A 22,267-nucleotide genomic window follows, 5' to 3' on the forward strand; every position below is an offset into this window, starting at 1 on the left:
AAATGTTTAATATGAACTGTATAAGGGTGCACAATCAATTTAATCTAAGGTACACAATATACATTAAGTTGTCGATAAATATTTATTTGACCTTTGGATATTGATTAAAACACAAATAACGTTCATTTTATTTAGCAATTAATCATAATTTAGCAAATGAAGTACATTAAGATTATTATTTAGATACGTAAGTTTTTCATAAATTCATTTACGCATGCGCAAGTCACGTGAGACTCCGTTTTCCATTTTTATAGTTGGAAATTCTTGGAAAACTGTTGCAGATCGTTTATGTCACATTTTCCTGGTAATTACTATTCAGAAGAAATAATATTAGTCACCGGTATTGAAAATCCGTTGTCCGAGTGACGACAAAACCAGACATAAGTTTTGGTAAGTTGTAAAGTAGTTTGCTGCACGTTATCGGCGCGTAAAGTGGAGCTGATTCTTTAGTGTTTAGTTGTTTGGAATTTGTCTCCAGGCATCCCAACCTTCTTGGACTTCAAATCACGCATTCAGAACAAGTTAGCATCATTGGAATAGGCAGAAAGTTTTACCTTATGATGAATATAGTCTGAAATTAAGAAATAGCCATTGTTGCTTTGTTTAACGTCATCTGTCCTTGTCTGTTTTAATACGCATAGGAATACATATCAGACGTGACAGTAGACTAACGTGTAAGCTGTAGCGTCTGGGTGTGCTCTTTGAAATACAAGTATAAGAGAACGTTTGTTTTCCAAGAAACTATAATTCTGGTGAAAGCAATATGGATACTTACAACTAGTATTAGTGAGACTTACAGCAAGGTTAACTGTGAATAGCAAGTGTTTAGGTTGGGTTACCATTTGTGATGTCTCTTTTATGTAGCTGAATGTTTTTTCTGAAATAAAAATCATGTCAGAAGACGTAAAGGATAGACCATCTTGTCGTTATGAAGATACAAGTAAGTTTTTGTAAGTTTTTATTTTATGTTAAAATTAATTAGGTATATATATTTAATTAGATAAAATAATTTACATTTTGTATTACTGTGTGTTTAGGTTGCTCCGATACGGACTGCAACCCAATGTCCCTTTGGACTAAGGCTCAGCAGCTCCAGGGAGATGCACTCCAACAAGTGCGAGCTGTATATGGGGAACATTTCCCCATTGAAGTACGCCATTTCCTTGCCGCATGGATTGAAGAAAAGATGTGGTATGTCCGTTTTATACAACGGTAGGCTTATAGGCTATACATGCATTTTAAGGTTGCTGTTATAAAAATTATGTAATGCGTGTTAATCGAGGGAGCTAGAGGAAGCTTTTAAACACATGAAACATGGACACTTGCTTATCATTAATCTCGCCATTCCGATGTTCATTGTTCCATAATTAATTCGTAATTTTTATTTCTCTGCGATACTCCTTTGTTTTGTAAGTCTAGTAAGTTCCACAATATCGTATGAGGTATTGATAGTTGGGCACAAGTGGATTTTTTTCTCTGTATTAATTACTTGAGTTTAGGGCCTACAATCGAAATTGAGCTAAATGGGCGCTTAAATAAGACTAGAACAGCTCATTTTTCAGGAGGTGCGAACATGTTTTGAAAATGTTACTATACCGGTATGCAGATAATGAAAAAGAGTAGGAGCTATTGTAAGTTATTACAAAAAAAGTTGTAATTAGCCTATTTACGTTAGCGATACCATTTGTATCCATTATTTCTCTGCTTCTTCCTGTGTGACTTCCATCTAGCTTTGCTTCGGACTAATCCTTATTCTCTGGAAGTTAGGTTGGTTAGGTTAGGTTAGTATATTATTATATGTTAAACGACGCCATGTCACAAACACAGTATACTGTGTGAATGATGCAACACTTACCTCAGTGTTGTGTAGATGTTTCAAGTTTCTCCCCCCTATTCCCAGCTCCACCCTTTAGTTTCTCTTGGGGCACATTGGGCACGTCAATAATTACGATATTGCTAAATAAATAATTACCAAAGTTGTAGGCCTATATACTTTATAGTCTCATTTTTCCTCAAAGGAAATTTAGGTATGAATGTGAAACTTTTTGTGTCGCATATCTGCACAAGTGTAGCATTTCTTTAAAGATTTCTAAGTAGATATTATATCTTAAAACGGGGGTGGAAAAGTATATACCAAATTTTCATAAAAGAGATCTTAATCATACAATGCAGCTACTTACACCTTCTGAAATTTTCTGTACAATATTTGACTATTTTTTTTTCTATAGGCTTAATGTTTTTCTGTGTGTTGAGGACAGAATCTTCTGATCATGATATTTCAAAATGTACAACCAACATCATTGAAACTTTCGTTGCTCACTTAGATACCTTCTTCATTTGTAAGGAGCGTAAATAGATTCCGAATGTTGCTGTTGGAAGAATGTAAGTGTATGTGAACGATATGCTATAAGTTACTAGTGGAAAGTGAGACAAAGCAACCCACACTTGGATCACTGATAGGAGCCAGTTTACTGCCTCCAAATTTGCACGTGGGTAAGAAATGATCAGTAAATTTTATCTTTAGCTCCCTTGTTGAGGGATATGGTTCTTTCACATATTGTACATCTACAACGTGGAATCTCCAGCTTTACTTCCTGTCTAAAGGAAGCCACACTAGGATTTCTATCATCTTTTCCAGTTTTGATCCCGCGAACCTTGGGTCCTTGACTGTATTGGCAAGAATAGTGACCATTATTTTACTGAGAATGACTTATATGAACAGTGATTTCAGTATTAATTCAAAATGTTATAAGATTTTAAAAATATTTTCGCAATTCTTTACTTATGACAGCAAAAATAGCCAAATATTGTACAGTGCCTTCATGGTCACTGAAAGAACAAGTCATCACAAGTTATTTTCACCACTCTTTGCACTTACTGGTAACAATTGTCACACTACAGTTTTTAGTGTTAGTATTTCGTGGTGCACTGTTAACCGAATGACTAGATCGTGGGCTTTCCATGCTAGTAACCCGGGTTCGAATCTCAGCAGGTCTAACTGGAATTTGTGGTGGACAGTGTTTGGTGGTAGATTTTCATGGGGTACTCCCATTTCCTGTACTGGTATTCCACCATTGCTTCCTTATTATATGGTGGTATGTAATTCGCCTCCTACGGTACATCAAGGGCAGTACCTTCATGGTGGCTGAAAGAACTACAAGCTTGAGATGGGAAGAAATTACATCTCTGAGAGTGACTTGTAAATGAAGTCCTATGGAATATATAATAGCAAGTAGCATTATTTATACTCTTTAAAAAATTCACTACAGACAAGTCATCTGTTAGAGTTACATTGTTTATTATCGTTTTTGTAATGCTTGGCTCCTTCCCATTCAAGACTTCATAAACTTCTGTTTTGACAGCTATCCTTTACATTCTACAAAATGATATCTACATAAACTATGCCTGCAATTCAAAACTTCTTCAGACAAGAATTTTAGGCCTTAAAAAATATTTGTACGAATTTGTATGTAAAACTGACATAAGCCTAGAACAGGACTCTTCACACAATTTGACTCTTATGTAGAAGTTATAAATACAATTCTTTCACTATCACAAATACTTCATAAGCCACAAAACAACATTTGCCTATTGCTAGTTGCTCTTTGTAACAAAAACTGCTTCCACAGTAATTTAAGACCATTTTTTTTACTAGCAATCAGATGTCCATAAAAATTTTTGTCATGAACATTTTGCTCCTATAGTGATATCAGTTACATATCAAGTAAGTAACTTAATGTATAGTGAATACCAGTGAATGTTCCCTGTGTTTCTGTCAGCTGACCAGCATCTGGTCCTTCCTGCTACCACCCCTGCTTCGATCCACAAATTTGCGGTGCTTTGCCAGATTAGAACTTAATACTGTGTTATATTATTCCACAAAATGATATTTCATACTGAAGTTTGAGGAAGAGGAAATGTTTACTTTGGGAAGTATAGTACTGAGATAATTGTTACAAAATATAATAAGAAACTAAGCATACATTGTATTTTATACATTCAGTATGTGAAATTTTGAAAGAATAGTGTTTAGATTTAAGGCAAAAGAATATATTGTTAGGTCTGTGTTTCTTGTATTTGAAAACTCGAAAAAATGAAAATTATGTTTCGAATTTTGATGTAAAACTAGGTATGGGGGAACTCGGGAATTGACTGGCACATAAAAATGCACCCCCCCCCCTGTTCTTTTATTCCCCTTGCTGTCATTGTCTTACCCGTTTCTCTTTGTTTTCCCCTTGTTCTTTTTGTGTTCCACTTATTCTTGTCTTCCCCTTGTTCATGTCTTCCCCTGTTCTCTTTCTTTTTCTTTGCTCTCGTCTTCCCCTTGTTCTCTTTGTATTCCACTTGTTCTTGTTTTCTCCATGTTCTCTTTATTCCTTTTGTTCTCCTTATATTATCCTTGTTCTTATTGTATTTATCTTGTTTGCTTTGCATTCCCCCTGTTATCCATGTCTTTCCCATATTCTCGTATTTTCCTTGTTCACCTTGCCATTTCCTTGTTCTCCCTGCCATTCCTTTGTTCTTTTTTCCACTTATTCTCCTTATATTTCCCTTTCTCGTGTATTCCTCTTGTTCTTCATATATTCCCATTGTTCTCTTTATTTCATGTGCTGTTCACGAACATCCCCTTCTATGTAAGGGTGTGCAGCATAGTTTTACTATGCGTTTGTCAACAGATAATCCCACCCACACGAAATATTCATGCAACATAGTAAAGCTAGCCTGTCAATATATTTTCTTCTTTTTCTTCAGATTTTGTTAGAATTACTACATGGACTGAAACATTTAATTTCTTTTCTGCCCTCATTTCTTTATTCTCTTCAAACCAGTTTGTTGCATTCAAAAATAAATTTATATTGAAGGTAAATATACGACATCCACTTCTCTACTTTTTAAAATTAGATTATATTTTGTCTACAATTTTGCAGTGTACATAATGTGTAGATACATGTTTATGTAGCAATGCATGTTTTCTACATAATCTCTCCCATCTCTGTCTACAGCTTAATACTCTTTTAGAATAAAACATTACAAAATTCGAAATCTGCGTTTTTTTTTTTTTTTTTTAACTTTTCCATAAAGGAGATGTCATCCTTTAAATTTATATCACGAATACAGTCAGTTTTAAGTACGATAAAAATATGTGCATTCTTAGGTTGGTAAAATAATAAAATTACTTTTTTTTTTTTTTTCTATCATTGTGTTCTTGCCCAGTGTCAGTAGAGATTAACTGTCTTGCGCAATTTTTTCTTCTGTTCTCACTATAATAAAAAGAAATACATGTTACAGTTTATTAAGTTAATAATCATTTAAAATGTTACAAATCAGTATTTTATAGTACTACAATATTTTATGAAACTATGCAGTTTGTTGAACAAGGCTTGGAGTTACTATACAAATTTTGATGATTTGCATGAATTTGATGTCTGATCACATAGTAATAAAATAAATGTACCTATATTTAACCATGTCGAATAGTAATTAAACATTTGTAATTAAATTACTTAAATTAAAGAAACAGTGCATTTTAAACACTTCATTTTATGTTGCGGAAAAGGTTTTGAACATTTGCATGTTTATGCACTGGTATTCTAGGAAATTTTTTATCAAAAAATAAAAATATTAGAACTATTCAAGTAATTTTTTGTCATATCTTAACCCATCAAGCTCGTGTAAGAGAGAGTTACAACTTGCGCTTCCTTATATGAGTTATTTCCTCATCTAGATTCCGTGATATAGAAGAGTTGTTTACAGATTATCTCTCGAAGATCCTCATCTTACTTTTTTCACATAATTATTTGGTGCATTCAGTTTTGTTATATAATACAGTATGTAATAATTATTCTGCACTTACACTGCAATATTGATCATACTATTCTGTTGTAGCCTAGAACTTAAACATTTAGGGCCGTATTCATAGACCTTTTTAGCGTGGAGATCAGCGTTTTTCGTATTCATAAACCAGTGTTAGCGATAGGATATGATTTGAATTCTGTACTAGTAACCAGTGGATAGCCGGGGCTAGCTTAGTACGCTCATAGCGCGTGCTGCGAAAGGTCTATGAATAGCACCCTTAGTGTTAACATACTAGAAGTAAGCTATATAGTTGATCCATGATTCTTAGCATGTGCTTACGTATCACTATACACAAAGAAGAAAGCTCCGTGTAGCAAATATAATGCTGCTAAGCTCAACAGCTCATGATAATCTAACATATGAAGTGCACTTTCAGGTTCCTTAATTAGACATTACATTGCATTGCATTGGCTTGTGATTTCCTTTCTTAGAATGACTGATTTTATTGTTCCATATCCGAATGTTACTATTTCACAGTTTTGTTAGTCCTTGCGAACGTTTTCTCTTTCTTCTTCCTCCATGTATTATTTAGGCTATGTGTTTTATGATTTCACTCCATCCTTTTAACAGTCTTCCTCAACTTTTTCTGTCTTTGGGTTTATATTGTAGAATTTTCTTTTTATTCAATTTAGATAGTTCATTGCAGAAGAGACAGTTCTGCAGTATATATTGACTGCACCCCAACTCTGACTACTAGCAACAGGCATCTATAATGAACACCGATCAAAATACCCCTCATTTCTCATGAAAAACAAGAACTGAAAAGACTACAGTGGACCTTATTTTGTCAGCAAACAGCTGGCTACATTAAGAAGATTGATTTTTATTCAGTTTAGTTTTATTCTCCCAGTGTGTTTTTTTCATCTCTTTCAATAATTTTATATAATGTTTTAAAATTGTCGAACTTTCAGTTTGTCAGATTATTCATTTATTTTGTGGTCCAAAGGGTGAAAACTAGCACTTCTCATCATTACTTTAATTTTGTTTCTGCCATTATTGTTGACTTAGGTACATGAAACCTTACATTCATTATAATGGCTTGGGAACTTATGCTATATAATGGAACTCTTTCAGAAAGTTCCTAACTCCACTAAAATTGACGAGAAACTACTACGTTTGCAAACCCTTTGAATTTCATTGGCAAATATCATTATTAGATATCTGAAGAATTGACAGTTTTTATTTCGAAATGGAAAAGAAAGAGGGGGTGATTTCATCACAAAAGAGTCTAATGTTCAACAAATAAGTTGATTTATTAAGATTAAATTAATTTTAAATTATGTTCTTCATTTTATCATCAGGGATCTTGATCCAGAAAACCCACAACATGAACAGTATGTGACAGGACTCGTAGCCTCTCTAATTCAAGAATTAGAAGCCAAAGCAAATACAATGACAACAGAGGACTTATTTCTTACCAAACTGAAACTCATTGAGGCTGCCAATATGTTCAGAGTAAGTGTATTTCAAGGTTATATTAATATAACAAAAGTTAAATAGTGATATAATGATGCTTGTAAACAAATCTTACAGTAAAATTAACGATTTTGTAGGGAAGTTATTGCCTGAAGAAGGCATTTCAAGTATAGTCTTGGAGAGTCAGGGCTTCATGGGTACCACTTCCATACAATAAATGATCTTTTATTTCTGTTTGACTTTATGGTCTAGACCAGTGATGTCAAAGCAAGCGCATTTTTCTGACCTTGTCGTTGTGCACGGACGTCAAGCGCTAGGTCTGGAAGGAGGAAGAATTGTGTATATGAATAAGCGGCCTGTTGGATTAAAAAAAATAGTGGTGTACAAACTTCAAACCAGAACGTAAAATTTTATGTCATTTTTATATGGTCTCTTTCTGTTTGATATTATCGATATTGTCTGTAAAACAAAAGTACTAACACCAATTTATTAATATTGCAGCTGTGTTTTAAACGTTAATAACATAATAAAGAGTTAAGAAGGAATATTCACATAAATTCCATAGTAGTACAACTATACTGTACCAAGTGAATGAAGTACATCATTCATGAAGAAAGTGATATCCGAAAGAAAGAGATTAAATTTGACGTGATAAGTTGGAATTGATATTGATGGTATCTTTAGCCTTTTAAAAGTAATCAATAAATTAATTAAAACAATATTATAATACAAAACAAAGTTATCTAGGTACTTTAAATGTTTTAACTGTAATGTTACATAACAAAACTTTTATCGCATTATGCTTTTAAGTTGATACTGGTGCGCAACTTCCTATCATCAGAACATTAAATTATATTCTCAAAATCTGCTGAAGCTATAGAGCTGTTGTTTTTACAACACATGGGCACATAACGTTATCTTTGGTTTATGATGTAACAGTAGTTGCTTTGTTAATTCATTTCCTTACAAACATTTTCTATGCGAATATTTAAAAAATTTTCAATACCCTATCTTCAGTAATACATATTTACGATATATTAGATTTACGACATTGTTTCAGTACCTGTAAGGCTACTAAATAAACATATCTTAAAATTTCACTTTTCTGTAAAAAAAGTTAATAAATTATTCCTTTTGAATAAAAAAGCAAACTTGTGAAAAATCAGCATTAAAATTAAAACCTACATTCTTATAATGCACTTATACTTCTCAGACAAATCTTAAAATTAACATGGATACAGTTTTAATAAGTTCTCTTCTCTTTATCCATTGAATAAGTGCTGGCCATCCCTCTATATAGCTCGACCACATGGCATGTACTACCTCTTTCGTGTGTCTGTTTCTTTTCCGCTGTAAAGCGTTCAGGTTCTCCTGAGCTCTAAAGCGCATGCTTGGGCCTATGGTCATCAGTTGACATGACTGGTCTAGACTTTATAATTTTATATAATAATGTTAAAATTTCTACACTCAACCTTGATATCTAATGGTTTACAAAATATTTTACACATCTATGTACTTTATGCAGGCTACAGTATATTATTGGAAAGCAGAGGAATTATTATTTTCACTTGATGTACAAGAAATCTGCTACTAAAAATTACAGTGCAGATTCAAGTTCTTTTTTCTTGAGTGAACAAAAGTTCTACTTGATGTTTTTGTAATAATGTACTTCGAACATTGTCTAATATTTTCTTACTTTTTACAGCAACGATATAGTCATAATCCTTTAAGTCTGTTTCGCATAATTCGCCATTGTCTAAATACGGAGATGAAACTGGTGCAACAGGTTGAGAATGTAAGTGATTTTGTTGAATATAAAATATATATTATGTGAAATATTAAAATTCAAAGTGAAGCATAATTATTTATTTGGCTTTAATTTTCTTGAGCATATAGGTTGCACTAGGAAGAGGAGGAATTGTCGGCCCTGGACTGTCACTGCTTCCAGATTCAAATGCTGAAATTGCTCAGCAACTGGAATTTTTGCGTAGGCGAACACAAGAAACTGGCGAAGATTTACGCAAAATGGAACAAGAACAAGAAGCATTTGCTTTACAATACCACGAATGTACAAAACTGAATGGTATGTAGGACTTCAGTTTCAGTTTTCTTCTAAATTAATCGTAACATTCTTATTTGAAGGATGAAGTTCGAAATCTCTTTTTAGAACCCTGTATTGGTAATATGTAAATGATAATTTTAACTTGTTACACTATAAATTCCATTGTTAAATTGTTATTCATTCCATCTGCAATAGATTTATAAACATAATTGTATACGTGGATCAAATTTACCGTTAGCAATAAATGAAATTACTATATAGGTTTTGTGACTAGTGTACAGTACTACCACAGTCTAGTGTATACAGTCACGAAGCTCAGTATGTAATAAATATGCGTCCATAGATAGTTGCTAACCACTAGGATCGCTACTATCGCCTCATTACAGACAATGCGAAATAGTACCTGCACAGTCTATTGTTCCTAGCAACCTCATCAACTCAAGCTTCGTGACTGTATAGTATACTAGACTGTGGTACTACTATAGGTCAAGTTTAAATCAGTTATTTTGTTCTTTCCTCATACTTCGTGGCTTCCTTGTGGTTTCTTGAAAATTAATGAAGAACTTCTCACTTTTTGAGTTAACACATTTTTGTTTATTCACAGCACATTTACAACATCTGCAGACTCAACCCCAAAACCAACAGAATGTTGAACTGGAGAAGAAACTAAGGAGACAAAAAGAAATGTTAGAACAGATGCTTAATCAGAAGGTAAGTTGAAGTATGACCCACGATGTTTTTAGTTTTGTGTTTTTTGGTTTAGATGATTGGATGCTCCTTTCATTTTTATACATAAATGACTAAGTCATGATCCGATAAAATTGAAGTGTGTGCGTGCGCGTCTCTCTCTTTCGCAGTTGTTTGATCTTTCCAAGTTTGAGCTATTTTATATTGTAAAGGAAATAATTCCTCAAATTCAATTAAAAAGTGACTAATCTTCTATCAGTTAGGCTTGCTCGGCATCAAGCATAAATAAATGTTAAATGTGTTTTTGCACCAACAAATTTATACTGGCGTCATTGTTAACAGTGATTTTTTTTGTATTTATTTTTGCAGGTGGCAGGATTGGTGCAGCTTCGTCTGACTCTTGCTGATAAATTAAAGGAAACAATAACACATCTCAATACCTTGCAATCACGTGTTCTTGATGACGAACTGATACGCTGGAAACGGGAACAACAGCTTCAGGGCAATGGAGCACAATTCAATAACAATTTGGACAATATACAGGAGTGGTGCGAATCTTTGGCTGAAATCATCTGGTTAAATCGGCAGCAGATAAAGGAAGCAGAAAGATTAAAACAAAAAATTGGACTAGAGCCACCTGGTGTAGCAGATATATTGCCAAATCTCAACAATCAGATTACGCAGCTATTGTCATCCCTTGTTACAAGGTAAGGAGTTTAGTTCTAAGTTCTGAAAGCAATAGATATGTGCTCTCCCTGTCTCTCAGCTGAAAACTATTAATTAAAAGATATTTAATAAACATATTTTACTAAATAATTTAGTCTGTTTTTGGGTTGAGCATTTTGTAACAGTTGGTTGAATTGTCCTTCCTATGTGGAGGCTAGGAACAAGAATAATCCCAATATAGCCCATACATGTTGCAATAGGTGGCAAATAGGGGGGATAGGTAGGCCACTATCTCTGGGGTATAAATAGGAGATCTGGTTCTCCAGGTTGGTAGTAGGCATAGGGTTGACAGTTCTACCATCTAGAAAACATGTTGTTTTGGAATTCCATAGATTGCAGGCGGGTTGTTTCTCTTGGCAACGAACAGGAAGTACAATGGTTACAAATCATAACATTATGTAGATGTGGTGCCCATTTCCAACTGAAGAAAACAATGAAAATTGAAGGGTACACGGGAAAAATGAACAATGTCACAATGCTGTTAAGGCTGATGTCATTATCTAATTCACTGTATTACTACAAACTTTAGTGTTATTTTTACCAAAGTTGGTAAAGGAGAATTAAAACCTTGGATATACTCATCATTTCCTTCATTTCAAATAGAAACATCAATGAATTTTGCAGTAATATATTGAAATAGATCACTATCTCACCTTTAATGGAAATGTGACATTGTTCGTTTTTCCCGTGTACCCTTAATTTAAAATATGCTTTTTGCAACCTAATGAATATGATGAATGCTAATGCACATTGTAAAATTGACACTTAATGGAGAAAACGAGCAGAATTGTGCTTAGATGATACAGTATCAAACTATAAGATCCTGAATAAGAAAACAAAGCATAAAGAAATATATAGATAGACTCAAAGCGTAAGTATACAGCAAGGAAAATAAAAATGGAATGAGAAATGTCAAGTGATCTACATCTACAGAGGTAATATTAAAAGATCAGCAGAAGAACAGAAAAATTGATTTCAGAAAAAGAAAGAAAAGAATGATATGATACAGAGTGTGAAGAAATTAGTAATGTGAAAAATATAGCATATACTCTCTTTCCAGCTAAAGGTTGAAGTAGATGTAAATAAATGCACATGACATAATGGTTCCTGATTGGCTGTTAGATGCACGCCTCCAAGCTCATGCTTGCCATCTTCTTCCTCACATTAAATAAGTTCCTTCTACAATAATAATAATAGTATGTATAATATATATTTATAATATGGAATATGAGTTGAATTAAACATTTTTATAAGGAACACTTATGATTTAAATAATATGCTTATTTGTCTTAGATATTGCACAATAAATTATTGTAACATACATTATAACAACATGCATGCATTGTAAGCACGGTACTGCCTTCTTCATACAGCACAGCTGATAACTCAGTGCAATGGCTGAAGCTGATGGTCCCTCTCCATTTCTCCATCTCGTGTTAAGCACAAGAAAGGAAAACCCTTAAACAGTGGAGGAAAGATGATGGTCTTTACATATTTATTTTATTAGTCATGTAAGCTTTGTTATTAACTCTTTGTGAGCATATTACAGGTTGTTTTCTTAGTGTAATTAATGTTTTCCTCTCATGTTGAAATGTTGTCTGAAGTATATCAACTGTGTAGTACAGACATGCAAACTGGAATAATACATTATGGTTTTATGACTACTTCAATCTCTAGCTGGAAGTAGATTAGATAGATTATATAAAATCACTATAGTAGAAGCTCAGTAAGCAAATTTAAAATATGTTGTTGTTTTCTAATGCCAGGCATTTGACAATATTGCACTCCAATATTTTTCAAAGATATTATCATGGTCAGCCACTGAAGCACAGATTTTGAGGTGTTCCGAATCCATTTCTTGGTTTGAGTTGCACAATGGGCAGTTAGGGAACTGATATATTCCAAAAATATAATATTAAAATATTAAGAAGTGAAAACAGTACCTACATAAAAATTAAACATAATCTGTGTAATGAAAATACTGTAAGACATTCATGAATAAATGAAACTCGAAAATATTATAGTTTTGCCAATAACACGAGGAAAGAATTTAAACCAAATGTGTTAAGGAAGGTCATAAGATTAGTGAAGAGATAACTAATGTTAAAACTGAAATACTAGAAAGGTGAATCAACATTTCATGGAATTGCTTGAAGGAAGTGAGGAAAATATTAATACATACAGGAGGAAACACCTGTGGAATTAATACCATATGATAATGTGAGAATCAAGAAGTGCAAGAACCCATAATAGAAGTACAGATTGTATTAATGCACAAAGTTTGTAAAGTTAGTAAATCTGTGCTTCTGGAAGTGCTATATAAGTTATGAGTGTACATTTAACAGAGACCATATCTAGGGAATGGGAAGGAGGATTAATATATCCTGTACATAATAAAGGTGATCTGCTTGAATGTCACAATTACAGGGACATAATATTACTTAGTACATGATGTAAGATTTTCTCCAACTTATTATAGAACAGACGACTGAGATCATATACAGAGAATGCGTGAATGTGTTAGGATATTACGAGTATTGATTTATATATGCAGTACTGCAGATACTTGAGAAAACAAGAGAAGATAAAAAAGATTGAAAGCTGCTAGTAGATGCTGCTTTTTTTTTTTAATGGTGGTTACTTGACTCAATGTCATTCACCCAAGCTGTGTGTAACACACTGAAGTTGTAGTTCTTTTAGCTGCCATAGGCGTTGTTTGCCCTTGGTGCATCATGAGAGGTGAACTACATTGAACAGGATGATGATGAATGGAGCAATGGTGGTATGTCAATAGTGGGAATGGGAGTACCAAAAACCTACCACCTACCAAAAACCTACCACCAAGCACTGTTCAGGTGGACTTACTGAGACTCGATCTTGGGTTATCAGCATGGAAAGCTGATGACTCTAGCCATTTGGCTGACAGTGCACAGAGAGAGAGAGAGAGAGAGTGTGTGTGTGTGTGTGTGTGTGTGTGTCTCCCCCTCTCTTTCCCTCTTTCTCCCTCTCTCTCCTTCCCTCCCTCTCTCCCTTTTGATATTTACCAAAGTTTGCACAATTAACTTTCTAACCAGGAGAAAGCATACGCTGTATTAAACTTGAACTTGCATAACATGGCCCGCTGAAGTGGTGTGCGACTTGAAAAATGGGTCTCAGTCTTGCCATTTATCCGCAGTATGTGGAACCCGAATCACGCAAAGTGAAGCGGGTAGGCATTAGACACACACATTAAACTTGAGCTTGACTCCCGTCCTTAGTATAGCTTTCTTTGTAAGAGAAGTAAAACTGGACTTCATGTTGTAAATTTATAGCTATGATAGCATTCATGTCTACTGCCCTCAAATGGACTGTCGTAATATGGAAGGCAATAAATTGCACATTACAGGTGTCTCTAAAAGAAACAATGGTTGGCTTCATGTCCACACCACCACAATATTGTCATTGCTGTTAGCAATGGAACATATAAACTTAATAGTTAACTTATGTATATTATTTTACACTTAATATGTTGCAGTACATTCATCATCGAGAAGCAGCCTCCACAGGTAATGAAGACAAACACGAGGTTTACATCAACAGTTCGGTTGCTAGTTGGAGGCAAGCTAAACGTTCATATGACGCCACCTCAGGTAAGCTAATGTGTATACCTTTTTTGTATTACCAGACAATCTTATTGAGTACAACAGAAACATGGGAATACATCTTGAAGTCTTCTTTAATGCAAATGCATATTCGAATAGAATTGTGTAGAACCTTAGCAAGACCAGTGTTAAATTATGGTAGCAAAGCGTGGACAATAAGAAGGTAGAGAAGGAAACATGTTAACACTTGTGAAACAAACTTCCTGAGAACACTAGGATACAGAAAGCTGAATCATGAAAGAATGAGAAAGTATTAGGTTACAAGAATTAAATTAAAATTAAAATTGGATCTGATAATACACTACCTTTTGGAAATACTAATTCAACTGGTACAATCACCTATGATACAGAATTTCGAAGACCATGTTCTTTTACTAGCCAAGATGATAATTTATTCAGATTTTGTACAAATACATTTTCGCAGTGTTTTTTCTTAATATTTTTCCTTTCTTTCCCTACAAAGCTAAAAAATGTATTAAAATAAGTTAAAGAGCGCTTCCTTTTAAGCCCTGTGTAAAGAAAATAGTAAAAATAAAAGCATATGAGTTGTTAAAAATTATTGGAGAGTTGAACAATTGTGGCGTGTATGGAGTATTTGGCTGTAATATTATGTAATTAACAAATTAAAATTGTTCTTATAAATCTATAACGTAGTATATACATGAATGTCTTTAAAATGTAGATTGTAGACTATTGATTTCACAAAGGAGAAGAGTTCGGTTGGCACTGTGAATCGTGTCATGGTATAACTCAGATGAAAAGAGTGCTCAGCGTGCAGAGCTGAGAGGTCCTGGTTTCGATTCCTGGTGCCAGAACGAATTTTTCTCAAATTAATAGCTATAACCTAGTGTTTAAGCACAGATGAATATTATTTTCTCAATTATTCAGATGTATCTAAATTATACTAAAACACAAATTTAAATTAAAATAGAACAGTTTTTTTTCTCATTTCGTGCAAGAGAGATTTAAAAAAGTTTAAAAGGTATAGAGCTAACTATACTTGTATTAGTATATGAATAGAGTGACGTAATGGGTTTTGTTAACATTATTGTAATTTCGACTAACCTATGAAGAAGCCATCCTATGTAAATCATGCTAATTTATATTTTTATTCATATGTTCCTGAATGTGCTATATAATAAACTTGTTAATTTTTGCATGTTACAGGTTAAGGTGACTATAATCAGTGAAGCACAAGCAAATGCACTTTTAAAAAATGACAAAATGGCCAAGGGTGAAGCGAGCGGCGAAATACTTAACAATACAGGAACAATGGAATATCACCAAGCCACCCGTCAACTCTCTGTCAGCTTCAGGTAGATACTACTTCGTGTATTTATAAGAAATATGCTTGTTAAATGCTTAAAATTTCCTCCTGGTTCTGTAAGATATCTTTAAGCCTCTCATCTCATCATTGTTCAGATGAGAAACAATTATAGCTACTAGATCCCATGATAGTGTGAATTATGGTTTATTCACAAATGTATAGGATATTTCAAAGTCAGTTCAAACATTAAACCTCTATAAATATTATTATAGGCCTATTTGAGATAGGGAAAAAACAAAAACATCACAGTGTTGAGCAAACAACGGGATTTACAAAACATTAGGAAGATGTCCGCCACTGTTCTCTTGTTCAACATACAACATTCTGTCTGCGACACCATACACAGCAGATAAGATCTTGGAATATTGGCAATTTCTTGCAAGATGGCATCTTTCAGTTGCAGTAGGTTTGTTGTCAGGAAAACTCGATCTTTAAGGTAACCCCACAACCAAAAGTCGGCCGGATTGAAATCTGGAGGTCGCAGAGGCCACATTGTTGAAAAGTGCCTACTGATGACTTGCATGAAGATTAGTCGGCCGGATTGAAATCTGGAGATCGCGGTGGCCACATTGTTGGAAAGTGCCTACTGATGACTTTGGTCGGAAACCGAACCTCAATTACGCGTGTTAACTCCACCATTAATTTTTAGTAGGTTATTTTACGACGCTTTATCAACATCTTAGGTTATTTAGCGTCTGAATGAAATAAAGGTGATAATGCCGGTGAAATGAGTCTGGGATCCAGCACTGAAAGTTACCCAGCATTTGCTCATATTGGATTGAGGGAAAACCCTGGAAAAAACCTCAACCAGGTAACTTGCCCTGACCGGGAATCGAATCCGGGCCACCTGGTTTCCCGGCCAGACGTACTAACTGTTACTCCACAGGTGTGGACAATAATGGAGTAAGACAGACTGTTACAGTAAACAGGGAGCACTACTACAGCATGTTACAGAACTTAGTCATCCCTAGACTGAGGAATCACGTTATGGAAAACATAATCTTCATGCAAGATGGTGCTCCACCTGACATCTTTATCCCTGCAAAACAATTACGCAAATGTTTGGCGATTGTGTCATCAGTAGGCACATTCCAACAATGTGGCCTCCGCGATCTCCAGATTTCAATCCGGCCGACTTTCGGTTGTGGAGTTACCTTAAAGAACGAGTTTTCGTGACACATCCAACAACCCTACTGTAACTGAAAGATGCCATCTCGCAAGCAATTTCCAATATTCCAAGACATTATCTGCAAAATACTGTGCATGATGTCACAGACAGAATGCAGTACATTGAACAAGAGAACAGCGGACATCTTCCCAATATTTTGTAAACCCCGTTGTTTGCCCAACACTGTGATGTTTTTGTTTTTTCCCTATCTCAAATATTATATTTATAGCAGTTTAATATTTGAACTGACTTTGAAATACCCTATATATTAATCTTGAACTTAATTTTAAAGATAAATTATTTGTCAACACTCATAGCTTAGAATAATTTGAATATACTGTATTATACTTTTTCATTGAAGATCATTGAAATGTATTTTGCAGAAATATGCAGCTGAAGAAAATAAAGCGAGCAGAGAAAAAGGGTACAGAATCTGTGATGGACGAGAAGTTTTCTTTGCTGTTTCAGTCACAGTTTTCAGTAGGTGGTGGGGAGTTGGTCTTCCAGGTAGGCTGACAGTGGACATAATTGTGAACTTATAACATTTTGTTTCAAATAGAGTAGGCCTAGTTAAAATTTTATCAAAACAAATATTAGATTAGATAAGCTTTCTTAGTTTTTAGGTTTTCTTACTATTCTACTTCATGCTTTCAGGAATTAATGTATTTGTCTGTTACTTGTTTACATTTCTGAGTCCACCTGTTCAATATGTAGATACAATATTGTAAGACTAAAATGTAATATGATTAAACTTATTATTTAACTTAGGGAATTATGGTTACATGACCAGTGATTGGGATAATATATCGTGATGTTCTTATTTAACAAAGGTATGGACATTGTCACTACCAGTAGTAGTAATTGTACATGGAAACCAAGAACCACATGCCTGGGCAACAGTTACCTGGGATAATGCATTTGCTGAACCAGGAAGGATTCCATTTGCTGTTCCTGATAAAGTGGCATGGATACAAGTAGCAGATGCTCTGAATATGAAATTCAAGGCAGCAACAGGTCGGCTACTCACAGAAGAGAACCTTCGTTTCTTAGCAGAGAAAGCATTCAGGTAATTACATACATCATGTGGGTAATTTACTGAGAAAATCATTATTAATTTTCAGCTGTCTGTAGTTTACACAGCTGTTGAGACATAATTTTGTTGAAGCCATAGTTGTAATGTTGTTACCAATGTTTAGTTTTGAGTTCTGTCAGGTTGATTTGTAATAAGAGAATACCATCATACATTCTTCCGTACAAAAAAATGTACTTACATTGGAAGCTGTATATATATATATATATATATATATATATATATATATATATATATATATATATATATATAATCATTGCACAGATTAACACAATTGTACAACTAAAGGAATTAATACTAGCTAGAAATCTTCGACAACAGTGGACTCAGTGCCCTGTGAACTCTACTAGGTGTCCTTAAGTGTGGTATTGTAAATTGTTTTATACTCTGTTGTAGGGGTGGTGGTCAACAACAGGTTGGTGATTATAGTACGATGATGCTTAGTTGGTCGCAGTTCTGTAAAGAACCACTTCCAGAACGCAACTTTACATTCTGGGAATGGTTTTATGCAGTTATGAAACTTACACGAGAACACCTTAGAGGTCCTTGGATTGATGGGTAAGAAACTCAACTTTTGGGAATATCTTTAACTTAATTAAAAAAAAAAAATTTTCTAGAGGACATATTGGACTGACAAGTCAATATAATCATTTATTTGTTAATTTTTGAAGGTTAGGGTCCCTCCCCCGTGTTAAAAATATTATTGGTATCCTCTTCCTATGGCTTGTTATGATTTCACTGTTGAATTTTCAACCTTGCATTTCATTGGACAATCTAGAGATGTCTTCCCGTTTGGGCAATAGTGAAACATGGCTTTTGGGATTCTATTTGTATGCATGTGATGCATTACAGGTTTTGATTGATTGTAATTTTTCCGTTACATCCTCATTATATTTATGATCCCATTTTGTATATCCTGCTGTATATCATAAATTTAATTTTATTACCCGTTATTCTACTTTCATCTTTGTTTCTTAATGTCCATGTCTTATTACCGTTCTAGTTGCATGTAATGCAACAGTATGGGTTAACAGAAATCCACCTACTTCAAACAGTAGTATTAATTTTATGAGAATGGATTTGTGGTAACACGTATCTGCATTCTGAACATGTCACGAATCTAGGTTGATGATTTTAACATATTTAATTTCTGTCTAAATTATCAGTAAGGATCAACATCTCGTAAGAACTAATTTCTGGTGCGTACGTCATCCTCAACACACGCATAACTTAGTACAATGGTGTGGGAGGTAGTAGAATTTCATCTTTCTGTTTTCCTCAGAGTCGTTTCTGAAATTCACTACAGAATTCAGGCATAAAATGTACATGAAACAAAAGCTAATCGAAGACTTTGTCTGCAAGAAATAGTGTACATAGTGATAGTGTTCTAATAAAGGTGCATTTAGTATAATCAATAATCATTCAGTTGTTCATTTTATACCCTATTTAAGAAAACAGTAGACTTTTTTATCGCAAGCTTACAAACTAGAATAAAATATTACAAGACATGTCCATTCTGATATTACATTATTTAAGATAACTGTTAAAAATATTATGTGAGTATTTCTTCCTTAAATTGTCTAGGGAACAGTGGGAGGCAGCCATAACTCTGTTGTGTCTATTATATGCCTAGATACCGTAATTTTTATGTTTTCCCAGTATTATCATTTTCCCATATTTATCATTTTTGTTCCCTGTTCCCCTCAAAAACTACGGATCGAGGTTTCACTGTAAATATGTTTAATGAGTTCAAATCTACTCATTTAAGTATTTCATTAAAACAAGTCTTCTAAATTATACACTTCTGAATGAAAATTCGTGTAATTGGTCACCTACACAATTAATCTTCACTTTAAATAAATTTTATATGGGTATTTATTTATTATTTTATACCTTGTTGGCATCATTACCTTTATTGGTTGGTATATTTTATATTTATAATTTTTTAGGTTTATTATATATTCCTTTGTTGATAAATGATTTTTATATTAATAATTTATTTTATTTGTGTATAATTATGGCATTTTTGGTTAAGATACCTTTATTTTTAGTTCATGACAAGGAATCTGGTAAGCACGAATGGTAATGGTTTCATTGCCATATCAAGAGCATTAGATACATACATGTAAATAGGACAAGGAATTAATAGATTTTGAATTGTGTTACTTAGCTCTCAGAACATTACTACAAATAATAATAATAATCGGTTTTGAACTACATCCAAGATTACCAGAAAAATTAGCAGGACCATCTTAACAGGATGCTTCGAACACGGATCCCTAAAGCCATTATGCGATATCAACCACGTGGCAAAAGATATTTGGGTCATCCCTGAGGAAGAGATGGCTTGAGAGCACCAGTGTTTCGTTCAGGCATGCTACTGTTTTATATTATGTACTACAAATTCAGTCTCAAGAATAGAGGTGTTTTATGAAGTTGCTCTTTTGTATCATTTTAGTGCAATTCTGGGTTTTGTGCGGAAGAAACAAGCTGAAGAGATGCTGTCTACATGTGCCAATGGGACATTTCTCCTAAGATTCTCAGACTCAGAGCTTGGAGGTGTTACAATTGCATGGGTGGGAGGTATGAACGTCAATTTCATAATAGATATTTGTTTATATGTAGTAATTAAAACAAGAGTTTGCTAAATGTGACATACATTTAGAAAATACTGTAATCACAAATTTGTTAGGTTTATACCACATTACAGTAAACCCTAGTGTAATTACTCTTACATAAATCAGACTTAATATTCATACAAGAAGTGAAAATAACTTACATGGAATGTTGTTTGTTTGAAGATTGTATACTATTTTGAAGATACAGGTAACTAAGAAATGACAGATGAATATATTATTGTGCTTTCTCATGTTAAACAGAACAAACTGAAGTTTTCATGCTGCAACCTTTCACGAGTAAGGACTTCGCAATTAGAAGTTTGGCAGACAGGATCTCTGACCTTCAGCACCTTGTGTATTTGTATCCTGATATTGCTAAGGAACAGGCATTTGGGAAATACTACACGCCCTTTACAGGTATCTATTGCTAATATTCCATTAAATAATTAAGATTACATCATATTGTGTGCATCTTTCTTCTGTCATCATCATTAGGGAGCGGATGTTGATGAAAAGTTATCTTCTTATTTTTCACATTAGAATGATGTCTGTTAATATGGAAATCCTTTCTGTGTTAATATCAATGAAAAAAATAATAATAATTTCCTATGTTGCATTTTTCTGCATTTTTTACTTTTTTTTTTTTTTTTTTTTTTTTCTATTTTTTGGTCAGTTTGAATACTTTTATTATCTTTTAGATCATTTGGAATGCATTTTACTTTCTTCTTTACACATAGGACTGTTAAATCTTTTTCTAAGCAAATAGATCAGTAATAATATTACCTACTGAATAAGTGAATAACAGTGAAGCTTGAGTTTTATAATTTGAAACAACTCTAAAGTCCATCCCTCATTCCACTGAAGACTTCACCTTACACAACAGAAGTAATATAAAATGCTTCACAACACCTTAGTTTAAATGACGGCTTTGACCGCCGCTGTTCTTTTGTCGGTACCAGGGTGTCTGTAGAATTTACATTTGGAAGGGAGGAAACTTTCACTGTTTCCTGGACAATAGGACATTGTGTCCCCATTATGGTTCGGAAGGGATCTGCTATAGTAGACAGTATTTTTAACACAAAGATTGCAAGAATGCACGCTGCGCCCACAATTTGTTTTGTCATTCACACTCCCTCATTTGGAAGGGCTGGCAACAAAAGTGGAGAGCGGAAGGAGGAGGAGACGGAGAATGAAGGTACTGACATGGACCATCTGTGATTGAAACACATTGTAAACCTTCATTAAAGTCTATAGTTTTTTTCTGAAACCTTCATTTTGTTGCATGCCCTTTTCCTTTATCTTAGTAAAATTCCAGGAAGTTGCCTCTTCTCTCCGACATTTGCAGTCATTGAAACAAGGTGACTGATTTTAAGAAGTTGTGGTGCGAGTACGATGAATAATGTTTAAATGTCATTTTTAGATTATTTTAAGGGCATTTTAGTTCATCAACATCCGCCCTCTAATCATCATCATCACCATCACCTTCGAAATAATTGACCTCGTGAAGACCATGTATTAATCTTCTGTGTCTGAATAAGTGTTACAAGATAGTTTTTAACTCATTTTTAACTCTCTTTAGCCATATAATTTAACTGATATGCTGACTGTATAATTCATCTGATTTTTCCTGATTGTTTCGAATTGGGATTGTACAGAACGTGTATTTCCTGTACTAA

At 33.9% G+C, this 22,267-nt stretch overlaps 1 protein-coding gene across 6 annotated transcripts in view; it reads left to right on the top strand.

Moving 5' to 3' along the window:
• The first annotated feature begins 253 nt into the window (after window positions 1–253).
• The window catches only part of Stat92E (Signal transducer and transcription activator Stat92E), a 48,384-nt gene continuing 26,370 nt past the window's right edge, over window positions 254–22,267 (top strand). For 3 of the 6 annotated variants that reach the window (XM_069823384.1, XM_069823390.1, XM_069823389.1), the window contains exons 1-14: window positions 754–940; window positions 1,038–1,191; window positions 7,158–7,311; window positions 8,978–9,067; window positions 9,169–9,355; window positions 9,939–10,045; window positions 10,391–10,728; window positions 14,262–14,376; window positions 15,556–15,704; window positions 17,267–17,390; window positions 17,714–17,949; window positions 18,370–18,531; window positions 20,432–20,556; window positions 20,853–21,008. In XM_069823384.1, the coding sequence (XP_069679485.1) occupies window positions 892–940; window positions 1,038–1,191; window positions 7,158–7,311; window positions 8,978–9,067; window positions 9,169–9,355; window positions 9,939–10,045; window positions 10,391–10,728; window positions 14,262–14,376; window positions 15,556–15,704; window positions 17,267–17,390; window positions 17,714–17,949; window positions 18,370–18,531; window positions 20,432–20,556; window positions 20,853–21,008 (2,146 nt within the window). In that variant the 5' untranslated portion in view covers window positions 754–891. Of the gene's footprint in view, window positions 391–753; window positions 951–1,037; window positions 1,192–7,157; window positions 7,312–8,977; window positions 9,068–9,168; window positions 9,356–9,938; window positions 10,046–10,390; window positions 10,729–14,261; window positions 14,377–15,555; window positions 15,705–17,266; window positions 17,391–17,713; window positions 17,950–18,369; window positions 18,532–20,431; window positions 20,557–20,852; window positions 21,009–22,267 lie in introns of those variants that run through there. The other 3 variants (XM_069823385.1, XM_069823388.1, XM_069823386.1) reach the window with 3 other exon arrangements.

This window comes from Periplaneta americana, chromosome 4, assembly GCF_040183065.1.
Source record: "Periplaneta americana isolate PAMFEO1 chromosome 4, P.americana_PAMFEO1_priV1, whole genome shotgun sequence".
Classification (NCBI taxonomy): domain Eukaryota; kingdom Metazoa; phylum Arthropoda; class Insecta; order Blattodea; family Blattidae; genus Periplaneta; species Periplaneta americana.